The sequence below is a fragment of the Lathyrus oleraceus genome, chromosome 5 (genome assembly GCF_024323335.1).
Source record: "Lathyrus oleraceus cultivar Zhongwan6 chromosome 5, CAAS_Psat_ZW6_1.0, whole genome shotgun sequence".
NCBI lineage: Eukaryota > Viridiplantae > Streptophyta > Magnoliopsida > Fabales > Fabaceae > Lathyrus > Lathyrus oleraceus.
In genome coordinates, this window is record NC_066583.1 from 362748708 (window position 1) to 362762599 (window position 13892).

General features: G+C 32.0%; 1 protein-coding gene across 1 annotated transcript; it reads left to right on the plus strand.

Annotated features, from left to right (window-relative positions):
- The first annotated feature begins 3205 nt into the window (after positions 1-3205).
- Positions 3206-12303, plus strand: LOC127084712 (cellulose synthase-like protein E1). Its single transcript, XM_051025219.1, has 8 exons — positions 3206-3598; positions 3715-4024; positions 9851-9991; positions 10084-10218; positions 10483-10695; positions 10835-11059; positions 11193-11540; positions 11683-12303. Exons 1-8 carry the CDS (start codon positions 3318-3320, stop codon positions 12232-12234), a joined length of 2205 nt encoding a protein of 734 aa, XP_050881176.1. The 5' UTR covers positions 3206-3317; the 3' UTR covers positions 12235-12303.
- The last annotated feature ends 1589 nt before the right edge of the window (positions 12304-13892 follow it).

Consider the following 13892-nt stretch of genomic DNA (forward strand, 5'->3'; position numbering starts at 1 on the left):
TCAATAAAGAAGATACTACTTGTGGTAAGTAGTCATTTCAAGGAGAGAAAGTTATCCTGCAGAAGCTATTTAAGTGATGGCGTAAATTCATTTTAATATCCATCAGTTTCAACTACTACCTCACTGATCTATATAAAGGACTACAAATCAACATTCAGCATACAACATATACAAGCAGAAATTATACTGAAACATCAACGCACAAGAAAACATTCTTGCTCTCTAAAGATCTTCACGAAGCTTTTGCTTATAACGTGAAAAACTCTTGTTCTTAATACTGTAATATTTGCTTTCTTAGAAGCACTCTAGATTACATAAATCTTTTATCTATTGTTTGTTTATTTCCTCAAGTGACTCTGTGAAGTCTGTATACTTGAGAGGACTAAGAGATCTTTCTCTTAGACGTTGTTTGTAATCTTTCAAGATTAGTGGATTAAGTCCTTGTTGAAGGCGAAATCACCTCGGCCGGGTGGACTGGAGTAGCTTTGTGTTATAAGCGAACCAATATAAAATCCTTGTGTGATTTTCTTTTTGAAAAGCGCTTATTTTTCCAAACAATTCAAACCCCCCCTTTCTTGTTTTTTCTCACCTTCAGTATCATAGGTTTTTCTTTCTGTAAACAAATTATACAAATTGATGGTACATGGTTGTATGGAAAATACAAAGGAACGTTACTGATGGCAGTGGCACAAGATGTGAACAACAATATTTTTTCGATCGCCTTTGCCTTAGTTGAAGGGGTGACTGCTGAGGGATGAAGTTTTTTCCTAAGAAATCTCCGATTGCACGTTGCACCTCAGCCTAACTTGTGTTTGATCTCTGATAGACACCCCTCAATCATCAGTGCATATAATAACATTGACAATGGCTGGCAAAATCCTCATTCGACGCATGTGTTTTGTATTAGACATATTGCTCAGAGTTTCATGCGAGAAATCAAAGATAAGACGTTGCGTAAGAAGGTTGTCAATGCAGGTTACGCATTAACAGGACCTTCTTTCAAACACTACCGCGAGGAAATAAGATTGTCGAACGAAGATGCGGTTCGGTGGATCGATAGTATTCCGTTGGAGAAGTGGACTAGGGCATACGACGGCGGACAACGTTGGGGCCACATGACAACAAATCTTGTGGAATCAATGAACTCTGTCTTCAAAGGAATTCGTAACCTACCAATAACCGCTTTGGTGCAAGCTACATATTTCAGGCTAGGGGCGTTGTTTGAAACCAGACGCTCAAAATGGAGTTTCGTGTTGCAATCTGGACAGTTGTTCAGTGATGCTTCAATGAAATTCATCAGACATGAAGCTGCCAAAGCAAACACACACGTGGTTACGGTATTTGACCGAACAAAAGGTTGGTTTAGTGTTGCCGAGTCCATGGATCACAATGAGGGCATGCCAATGGGACAGTACAGAGTCGAATTAGATAGAGGTTGGTGCGACTGCGAAAGGTTCCAAGCCTTTCGTACCCCCTGCTCCCATGTCATAGCGGCGTGCTCAAAGGTTCGAAGGGATCCATCCTACTTGCTATCTGAAGTTTACAAAGTCTCCAACCTTTCAAATGTTTATAAAATTAGTTTTTCAGTAGTGGCAAAAGAGGATTATTGGCCAGAATATCAAGGGGACATCGTCTGGAACAACGAAGTTATGCGAAGGAAGAAAAAGGGTCGCCCTAACAGCACCCGGATTCGAACCGAAAAGGATACGGCGAACAAAATGGTTAGACTATGTAGTTCATGCCGTCAACCAGGTCACAATCGTAATAACTGTCCTAGTGTTGGAACGAGCACAACCAGATAAATTCAGATGTACCTCTGTTGCTATATATGGAAACTTAATTTTATTTCAAAGTACCTCTGTTGCAATATATGGAAAATTAATTTTACTTCATAGTAGACGTCTGTGACGAAAAGACAGTTGTTCATAAAAAGTAACACAAACAATTAAAACAACTAGAATACAAAAACTATGCGATTACAACCATCAAAACAATTTTGAATATGTACTGCATCATCCTACGAGCGTCTTGGTTGGTCTTAATATCCACCCATTCACGGACTTTCCGTTTTGGTTGAACGTGGACACAAGCCATTGTATTCTTCTAATCCGTTCACCCTCTCCAATTTCTCCCTCTAAGCAACTATACAACGTCCGATTAAGACGTTCAAACGTATCTGTGTTCCAAAGTCGAACCTGTATCGAAGCCGCAACAGCAGAAAATATTACATCAGCATTTCGTTTCTGAATGTATGCAGACATTGTTGAAACAAAGAAAATTAAAATTGATGGTTGAACTAGACTAGGAGATGAATTTGAGTGAAAATAATTGTATGCAAGGTGATGGTATTTATAGAGGCGGAAGATGAATTGGACAAAACACGTAGGCGTCAGTTGAAGTGGCACCCACATGACACACACACAGGCGCCACAAAAAGTGGCACCTTGCACACACACACACTAAGGCGCCATTGCCCTTGGCGCCTCCTTTAGGAGGCCATGTAGGCGCCATTGCCCTTGGCGCCTCCTTTAGGAGGGCCAAGCAGGCGCCACATGCATTGACTCCTCCTTTAGGAGCCCAATGCATTGATGCCAATGCATCTGGCGCCTCCTCTAATTTTTTGGGGGGTGCGCCAACTCCCCCGACGCATCCTCTCCCAAACTTGGTTATTTTGGATTTTTTTTTAAAAGATGATTATTTTCGTATTTTTTTTGAAAAACCTGATTATTTAAAAAAAAAATCAAAAATTCACAACAATTTAACTTTTATATTAAAAGGATATTTTGGTCTTATTATCTTGTGCAGTTTTGTAAGACCAACATAAAATGTGTCAGGTAGATTCTAAAAAAAAAAACTATTTGATGAATGAGAATGCAAGTTGAACTATACTGTCTATAGGCCATATCCAATGTTTGTAAATCAAGCGCACATTCTCTCTCTTCCTTCCATCCTTTCACTAATTTCCTCCCTCCCATCAATATTTTATAAATGAGTCAAGGACATAAAATGGTTCAATTAGGGATAACAATAAATATATATGGACACCACTGCTAGTCTATTTAAAATATATATTTTTAAATATATGTTACTTTTGTCTGCCTCATATCTGTGTAAATATATACTAAACAAATATTCGTGAAATAGATAACATTTCATCTATTTATTATCCATATACATTACTTGTTCAATGTATTTTAAATATATTATTTCTCATAAAAAACTTCGATTATTGATAGAAAAAAAAATTCTAACTCTCTCTATATATAGCCCACTATCAAAAGCAGAAGAAACACACAAGTTGCATTATTTTGAAAGTCATGGACAGAGGTGAATACACTCCTTTATTTGAAACCAAGAAGGGAAGAGGAAGAGTTATCTATAGGCTCTTTGCAATCTCAATATTTGTAGCCACATGCTTCATCTGGCTCTACAGATTCAACCACATCATATCTCAACAAGAAGAAGATGATGGAAGAAAATGGATTTGGCTTGGTTTGCTTGCTTCTGAACTATGGTTTGGCTTTTATTGGATTCTCACCCAAGCTCTCAGATGGAACCTTGTTTTCAGACAACCCTTCAAAAACAGACTCTCCCAAAGGTCCCTTTTATTTTCATTTCTCGACATCAGTGTCAGTGTTTTGTTTCTGGTGTCTCTTTACTTCAAGTGGAATTTAAGTTTATATGCTTCACTTTTTATCCTCTATTTTTGAACAGATATGAGCATATGTTACCGGCAGTGGACATATTTGTATGCACTGCAGATCCAGAGATTGAGCCACCAATGATGGTGATAAACACAGTATTATCCGTTATGGCTTATGATTATCCAACAGAGAAGCTTAGTGTGTATCTTTCAGATGATGCTGGATCAGATGTTACATTTTATGCTATGTTAGAGGCTTCTCAATTTGCCAAACATTGGTTACCATTTTGCAAGAGATTCAAGGTTGAACCCAGGTCACCAAATGCATATTTTAATACCATCATTGACACTAATCTTGATAATGATTTGGTGGCTATCAAGGTATGTGTGACTAATCCACTATCTTAATCTATTATTTATTTGGTATTAGTTTGAATTATTATGGGGATGGAAAGTCTTATAATATACTAAACAAGATGTATTATTTTATTATATTTGTACTTGGTTTCTTAGTTTTGATAAATGTGTGGATACTGAAAATGAGTTTTGGATAAAAAAGAAAAGTCACGGTGAGATGTTTCAAAATGGAATTGTTTTGTCATTTTCAAGGGACATGGATGCAAGTTGATAAAATCGGCTATTCGATTCTGGAAAACCTCGGATATTTTAGGCATGGATTAAAAAAAAAAATCTTGTGTTAATATGAATTCAAAAATAGAATACATATCTAAATTATATTTAAATTTAATATAAAAAAAGTTAATAGAATAAAAAAAAGAGTATTGATTATATCAATATATAAAATTTGAAAAAGAAAGATTAAATAAAATAAAGATAAAATTTAATGATGTAAGAAAAATTAATATGATATTTTGGAGTAAGACAATATAAGTATCAATATATATTTTTTTAATTTATAGTTATGCAGTTGTGGACTACAAATTAGTCTTAGTGAGATTTTTAGGATCAGAATAAAAAATCTAAAAAATATGAGTTTTAATTTTAAGGCCTGAATTTTATGATATTTCGTGTCAAGATAGCTTCACCTACACTCATTTAAAAGTGAATTAACTTATCTATGTTTAAATAAATTTATAAATAGAATAATAAATTTAATTATAAAATTTATTTTAGAATAAAAATAATGTTTTTAATTTTAATTTTAATAGAATTTATTATTTAAAAAAATATATTTTTAGTAAAATAAAATAAAATAAATTACAAAAATGGCCATGTTCTTCTTTTAAGATTTAATTTAATAATTTAATATTAAAATTGAAGTTATAAATAAATAATAAAATTTAAAAATATAAAAAATTCATTTATTAAAATAATACTCTCCAGATTCTATTTATAAGAAAAAAAATAAATAACTTTTAATTGCAATTAATGTGTATAGTCTACAATACAATACAATCCAGATACAAATATATTAATTATTTAATAAATTTAAAAAATAAATTTTATATTATAAATAAGATAAATAGAATTGAACGAAGTAATATTTTATAATCTTATTAATGATATGTCATAAAAGAGTTATTTAAAATATACAAAATAAATTAAAGAATATATAGACTAAGTGCGTGAATTTGAGTAAGTTGAATGTAAGAAGTAAGAAGGTTTAAACTTTTTTTTTTTTATATATTTTAAGTTTTTTATATTAAATTCAAATATTTTTTTTTACATATTTATTCATTTTTATTATTAACTTGTTGCATTTCAAAAAAAAAACTAATATACCACACTTCACAGGAAAGTGAGATATTATTGAAAAGAAATAGATAAATCAATTTGAATTTTAAAATAAAATACAACTAGTAATGTGAATAAAATAAATTATGAAAAATAAATCTTAATTAAAAATTCCAACTGCCTCTCTAAAGAGTTAGTTTACCAAAACCAAAAACAATAAAAAAAAAGAGTAGGTGAGAATAGGCTACTTCTTTTGACCAAAAAGTTATAAATATTTTAGAAAAAAGTATAAAACCACATGCAATTGTTGAAAAATGAACCTGGCATGGCGTCAAAAGAGACCAGTGGGTTGAGACCCGCAGTATAAGTTGATTATTTTAATTTTTTCATTTTTTAAATTCATACCTGATATTTCTATATTTTAATAAGATTTAGTTATATCTGAATTAAAGAAATCCAAAAGATAATTATGAGAAAACCTCATCACTACTACCCGAACAAGATTTGTTTTTCCTAAACATAACTATAAGATGTCATAGTTTACTATTACTTCAGAATATTTCATGATTCTCTTGACTGCTTACATATATGTTAGGTCAGATTCATGCCTAAATTTGATCATCACACCAAACCTACATATTGACATATAATAGGCCTAGAATTGCAAGCATACTTCATGTATCCATTCCATCTTTGTCTTTGCTTAATTTAATTTTTCTTTCATGTGAGTACATCCTAGTTGTAATCCATCATACTAAATTTCTTCATGATATTTGTGATATACTTGCTTTGGTGAATTGTCAAGTCTTTTGCGACAATAAATTCAAGATCAGGAAAGTAACTTAGGTCTCATAAGTCATTTATCTTCTTTCAATGCTTATGCTCAATTTGAGATTCTCAATGTCATTGTAATTGCTTTATGTGATGAGTAAATCATCCACATATAGACACATTATAATGAGATTCTCTTCATTCAAGCCTTCATATAGATTTTATGTTCACCTATACACTTGAAATAACCAATTTTCTTTAAGAACACATCAATCTTATTGTTCTAGGCTCTTGGAGCTTGTTTCATGTCATTGTAAGTCTTATTAAGCTTCAAGACCTTATCTTCGTGACATTTCACAATGAATCCATAAGGCTGTTTAACATAAACTTCCTCCTCATGGCATCCATTAAGAAATGCAAACATGACATCTAGTTGAAAAAGATTCCATTGCAAGAAGGTTAGACACGTCTACCACTAATTTGGAAGTCTTAATTCGTGCTAATGGTGCAACAACCTTTTTGAAGTCAAGGCTAGAGTTTTTGTAAGAATCCATTTGCAAGAAGCTTTGCCTTTTGTTTGCAATGGAATTGCCTATAAGGTGTTTCACTTTGTAGACCTATTTGATTGAAATAGATCTCTTTTATGTTTGTAAGGAGACTACATTCAATGTTTGATTCCTCTCTATTGTCTTAATTTCTTCCTACATAGCAATAACACATACTTTGGATTTGGTTGATTTGCATATTTGAGAGGCCCATCATCAACAAATAAGGTAAGGTGCACCAGGTCTCCATCTGATGTGATCATTTTGTTAGGAATGGTATCATATTTTTGGAGACTTCTAGTATGGAATCTAGTCCTTTGGAATATTCTTTATTGCTCTAAATGTGCAGCACCTCTTTCAAGTATATGTGGCTCACTCTGGTCATCATGAAATCAAAATAGCACACTAGAATATGAGGCAATATCTTGACTCATCCAATTCTAACATTATTTCTCGTTGATTGCAACATCTATGCTTACAACAATCTTCTTGGTCAGAGAACTGTAAAAAAATGTATGAACCTTCAATTTAGTAACCTATAGGCTTTTTCCTTCTTTGGTCTCTGTGTGTTTGACAAATAAAGAGCAAAAAATCCTCAAGTTCTTAATAGATGAAGTGTGATTTGATCCAGAAACATGTCCAGTATCTTGATTGGACTCTTGTTGAGCACATAACAAAGAGTTTGGACATATTCACCCAAAAATTACGTGGAAGATTATTTTCTTTCAACATGCATAAAGTAATGTGCATCCTCTTAGAAAGAACATTATGTTGAGGGGTGTTTGGTTCATTGATCTCATACAAGACTCATATATCATCATATAAGGATTCAAGTTCTCTTAAAGTGTACTCACCACCTTCATTACTTATGAGAATCTCGATTAGCTTTTCAACTCGTTTTTGTGCCATCACTTTAAACTTCATGAGAATTTGGAGCGCCTTATCTTTGGGTTTTATCAGATAGACTCACATATCACTCTACCGAATTCAACCATAAAGGAAACAAATCATTTATTTCCTCCCAATGACATTGTGTCATAAGGACTAAAAGCATCAGTATGTACCACATCAAGTTTACCTTGAGCTCTCATTAGAATCTAAGACACAAGATTTACTTGGTTGATTTCCTATCAAACAATACTTGCACATATCTACTGGAAACCCGATCATAGATAAACCATGTGCCATATCCCTTGACTTTAAGGTACAAAGACTATTAAAATTAAGGTGTCTGAATTATAGGTGACATATTGAAGCATCGTCTCCAAGCACCTCAGAAGAACGACAATGGGAGTTTGTTGCATTGATATGGACTTAAAAAGTTATATTTTTAGAAAGAGGAGCTTTCAAAATAGTTTTCTGATGTGCATTAAAGACCTTCATCTTATTGCTGGAAGCATGCATCATAAATCCATTTCAAGCAATTGACCCATGCTCAAAAAGTTACTTTTCATGCTTGAAACAAACAACACACTAGTAATGAATGCTTGATTTTCTTGTTTTCCTTTGATCAAAACATTACCAACTCCCTCTAATGGATTGGTTTTGTTATCAGAAAAGTATATGTTTGTCTTTCTTGAATCATCAAAATTAACAAGTCATTCTCGATGACATTTCATGTGATTAGAATATTTTGTGTCCAAATACCATCCATCTATACTTCCAAGTTCATCATTTGTTGTTTCCACCAATAAAACATGGTTTGAGTCACTCTCACCCGTAGCCATGTGTGCCTTATTGTATGCATTATCTTTGCTTCTTGGAACACGTTCTTACGATCATCCGTGAAGTCTACAAATTTTTGGAAATTATAACACTTAATGTTCTTCTTGTTCATTGGCTTTTTTCCATTCCATTATTGATGATCACTATTTTTTCTTGAAGAATATTCAGACTGATCACTTCTCTTGGAGTTATCTTTGTAGGTGGATTTGTCTTTTACCTTCCACTATAAAACACCAAGTTTCTTGGATGTTTGAGTCTGAAGAGTCTACTCAGTCACCGCTCTTTGGTTCATTCAAACACTCTTTGTTCACGTGCTTCGTGACACAAAATCTTTTGATTTTTCAATTTCCACTTCAATGTAATCAAATTTTAAGGACAAAGTGCACATCACTTTATTCACAATGGTTTAATTAGAAACAAATTCATTGTAGCCCTTCATTTGATCGGTGAAATGTGTGATCCTATTAAAATACTAAAAAATCTTCTCATTATTCTCCATCTGCAACAACTTGAATTGTCTTCTCAATTTTTGAAAACGAGCTTTATTGAGTTTGTCAACACGACTTTTCTCAAATCTGCCTCACGTCTCCTTTGATGAAGTAATGTTCTCAATTTTTTTTAAAATTCATTGTTTTAACACATTGATAGATGCAGAACATTGAAGTCCTTCTACTTTTATGTGCAACAACTTGAACATCTTATACAACATTTGGAAGATCTTGCAAACCCATTTGCTATATTTCCACCATATCATAGAATCCAAAAATCACATTAATTTGCTTGTTCTATCTACCTTAGTTCTTGATGTTAAGTAGCAAAAGCTTCCCACTAATTTTTTTCTCTAAGTTTCTCCATAAATAATCACAACATGATCATTGATACATCACTAATTAAACTTACAAACACTAACCAAACTCAAAACAACTCAAACAATTAATTTATCTAGTTACTTGTATAAGAATTAATTTCACCACCTAGTTAAACTTATAAAACAAATAACAAACTAAAATCTTTTAGACTTTATATTTCAATAGATTATAACATATTTTTGAAAAATCATATTCAAGTCTAATAAACTCAAAACAACTTAACCAATTAAGTTAGCTAGTATACGAGTAATTTAACCACCTAGTTATACTTATAATACAAATAACTAACTAAAATTATTTTGATTTGAATTATATTTCAACAGATTATAACATATTTCAAGTCTAAAAGTGAGCATGCAACAAATTATGAGATATATCTTAATTTAGATTTTAAAACTATGAGAGATATCTTAGTTTTAAATTTTAAGCAAAACATTTAAGTAATTCGATTCAATTTATTCTCACTCTTAATTTCAACTCGTAAGTTTATTTTTAAAATTTTTATCCAATCAATTTCATTTTTTGTTTTTCTACATATTTTCTTTAAATATAACTTTTGTTACACCATGGAGAATAATTGTTCCTTTTTTCCTATGATGTAGAAATTGTACACTGAAATGGAAAATCGAATTGAGAATGTAACAAAGTTGAAAAGAGTACCCAAAGAAGTACATTTAAAGCACAAAGGATTTTCTCAATGGGATTCATATTCATCTCGACGTGACCATGACACCATTCTTCAAGTAAATTGCTTAATTCAATTTACTTAATTAGTATTTTCATTAATGTTTGTGACTTATGATTATTTATACAATATTTTGCTTTTATTTACTAGATACTACTTCATAAAAAGGATCCTAATAACTCAAAAGATGTAGATGGTTTCATTTTACCAACTTTGGTATATTTAGCTCGTGAGAAGAGGCCTCAATATCACCATAACTTCAAAGCAGGAGCTATGAATTCATTGGTATATATATTATATTGATGGAATATATATAAATATATATATATATATATATATATATATATATATATATATATATATATATATATATATATATATATATATATATATATATATATATATATATATATATATATATATATATATATATATATATATATATATATATATATATATATATATATATATATATATATATATATATATATATATATATATATATATATATATTTGAGTTGTATTAAATATGCACCTTATGAACTGCAGTTAAGGGTGTCTTCGATTATCAGCAATGGAAAAGTGATTCTGAATGTAGATTGTGACATGTACTCAAACAATTCAGAATCTATAAAAGATGCTCTATGTTTTTTCATGGATGAAAAGAAAGGACATGAAATTGCTTTTGTGCAATCTCCGCAGAATTTTGAGAATGTCACTAAGAATGATTTATATGGTAGTGCTCTTCTAGCAATTAGCGAGGTGAGTTGTTTCTTGTATCAAAAGTAACATAAGTTAGAGTTTTTAATTACACGTAATGGACTAATAGCTTAATTGTATCAAATTTATGATAAGTAAATAGAATTATCATGGTATTATAGTTGATAAATTGTATGTGTAGGTGGAGTTCCATGGTATAGATGGTTTTGGTGGCCCTTTGTATGTAGGAACTGGCTGCTTTCATAAGAGAGAATCTCTTTGTGGAATGAAGTTTAATGATGAATATAAGCATAATTGGAAGAGTGAAGATGACTTATTCAAAGAAGCAAATTTGCAAGAAATGGAAGAAAAATCAAAGGACCTTGCAAGTTGCTCATATGAGAAAAATACACAATGGGGAAAAGAGGTTCTTTATATATACTCTTTCTTTCTCACGCTAAACTCGAATATCTATGTGGAAAAAATAATAAAAGTTAAATTTATTTCTAAACCCTAAACCCTAAACATTAAACTTGAATGATATTTTTTTTGAGTTGCAGATGGGTTTAAAATACGGGTGTCCAGTGGAGGATGTGATAACAGGTTTGTCCATACAAAGCAAAGGATGGAAATCAGTGTACTACAATCCACGTAGGAAGGCTTTCTTAGGTGTAGCTCCAACTTCCTTACTTCAAGTACTTATTCAACATAAGAGATGGTCTGAAGGGGACTTTCAAATTTTGTTTTCTAAGTATAGTCCTGCATGGTATGCTTTTGGGAAGATTAGTGTTGGCCTCCAAATGGGATATTGTTCTTATTGCTTATGGTCACCTAATTGTTTACCTACTTTGTATTACTCCATCATCCCTTCACTTTATCTCCTTAAAGGCATTCCCTTATTTCCAAAGGTAACAAAATAATTCCATTGAACTTTGAGGTGTTTAATAGTAACCGTAGAGACGGTCACCGACGTTAACACGATGGACATGTCTTTTTTTCTAGAGGTATAAGTGCTATAGAGGTTTAATATTTTATTGGTTGAATTTTCAGGTGTCAAGTCCTTGGTTCATACCTTTTGCATATGTAATAATTGGGGAAACTATTTATAGTTTGTTGGAGTTTCTTTGGTGTGGAGGGACATTTAAAGGATGGTGGAATGACCTAAGGATATGGTTGTACAAGAGGACAACCTCTTATCTATATGCATTTATTGACACCATCTTGAAGCTTTTTGGTTTTTCAAATTCAGTCTTTATAATCACAAATAAGGTTTCAGAAGAAGAAGTTTCCAAACGCCATGAGAAAGAAATTATGGAGTTTGGAACATCTTCACCAATGTTTACTATATTAGTAACAATCGCCTTATTCAATTTAATTTGTTTTCTTAATGTGTTGAAGGATGTAGTCCTAAGAGGTGGTGGATATGGAGCATATGAGAAAATTGGGTTACAAATTATTTTGTGTGGCTTTTTGGTTCTCATTAATGTGCCTTTATACCAAGGCATTTTCTTAAGGAAGGATAGTGGTAAGTTGCCAAGTTCTCTTGGCATGAAATCAACAATATTAGCTCTAGTTTTAGTTCTTTCCTTCAGCTATGTATGACAAAAAATAAATACTTATACTTGATTTTGTTTTTCAATTGGAAGTGTATTATTAGTGTTGAACATGTCATTTTGTTGTTTTGTTTTATTTTCTATTAAGTTAAGGTTTAAGTGTTTTTATTTTATATAAACAAATTTAAGTGTTGAATTGTTCGATTTCAGAATGAGTACTATCGTAGGTAGGTATTTGTTTATCGTCTCCACAAGGATTAGTGCGATATCAATGCCGTTCAACCCTTACTGTGATTTTAAGCTTATGTTTGCAAGGTTTATTTTAAAGCTACGCTATGTAAAACGAATAACAGAAAAATAAAGTTTCAGGGAGGTAAGATCTTGTCAGGATTGAACTTCATCTACCAATCAAATATGTAATTTATCAATCAGTTGTACATAATCATAAACATTCGTCAATATCATCATGTATCGCTCACATCAGTGTTCATGTCTGAAACGCTGACGAGAGTTCTACCCTATTGCTTAATCGATGATCTCTCAGCCTATTAAATAATACGGAGCATTAAGAATCGATACTCACGGTAAGTGTTAAATGTAAATCTATGTCTATAGTTTAGAATCTAACAAAATGTTTATCCTAGATCTATATTCGAAGAGTACTTCTTAGTAACAATTCAAATCATAAGATAAATATGTAAACAAGAATAACATCGATAGAGATTCGTGAATATATTGTATACAACGTCATGATAAATAAAAATACACACTATAGCAGTAACTTACATCCAATCCCAATAAGAGAGGGATTTAGCTACACATAGTAGCTAGATACAAAAAGAAAGCTGGAGAGGAACAAGCACCCACCGTGATTTTCCAACGATTGAAGTGAATCCAACTCCGAATCTTCAAGAATCATCCTCCACTTGTTATTTTCTAAGCCACACTCTCTCAAAAAATGCCTTCTCTCGGATATTCCAAGAGAGCTCAAGAAAAATATCCAAAAAACAAAGAGAGAAGATCCAAAAATATGATTTGGATCTATTTATACAAAGTTGGAAATTTGTTGTCTTGCCCGATGAACTCATCCTCGCATGGAGAAAGTTACTTTTTGGCCCAGCTGGCAGTCAGAGCGCATTAAACCGTCATTGGAAAAAATATTTGATCTCGCCCGGCGAACTCAAGTTCACCAAGCCTCTCTAGGAGATCATCACGAGTTTTCTCCCTGGATTTCATCTGGTTTGTCTCGCTGGCGAGCTCGCTTTTCCTTCGTCAGCTCTCGCCGAACGAGCATCCTGAAACTTCCCATCTTGGCTTTGTTCCTTGTTCTTTGAATTATATCTTTTCCTTTGGTTTCTTGCACCATTTCCAGCACACTAACACACATACCAAGGATACCAAAACTAATTGCAATTATATGACATTCAGTGGAAAACATGAAGAATTCAACAACGAAACCGCAAGAGATCTTTTATAAAAACACCACCATTTTTTTAAAATAGCATATTTGATATTTGGCAAGATAGGTTAAATTTTTTTCTTCAAAGCATAAAACATGAATTATGGGAAACTATTGCCAATGGTCAGTTTATCATCAAGTAAATAATGAAATAGCAGATAAACCCGATTTTCTTTGGATCGAAGAAGAAAAAAGAAAATTTGAAATATATTTCAAAACGAAAAGTTCTATAAAAATATCTTTAGCTG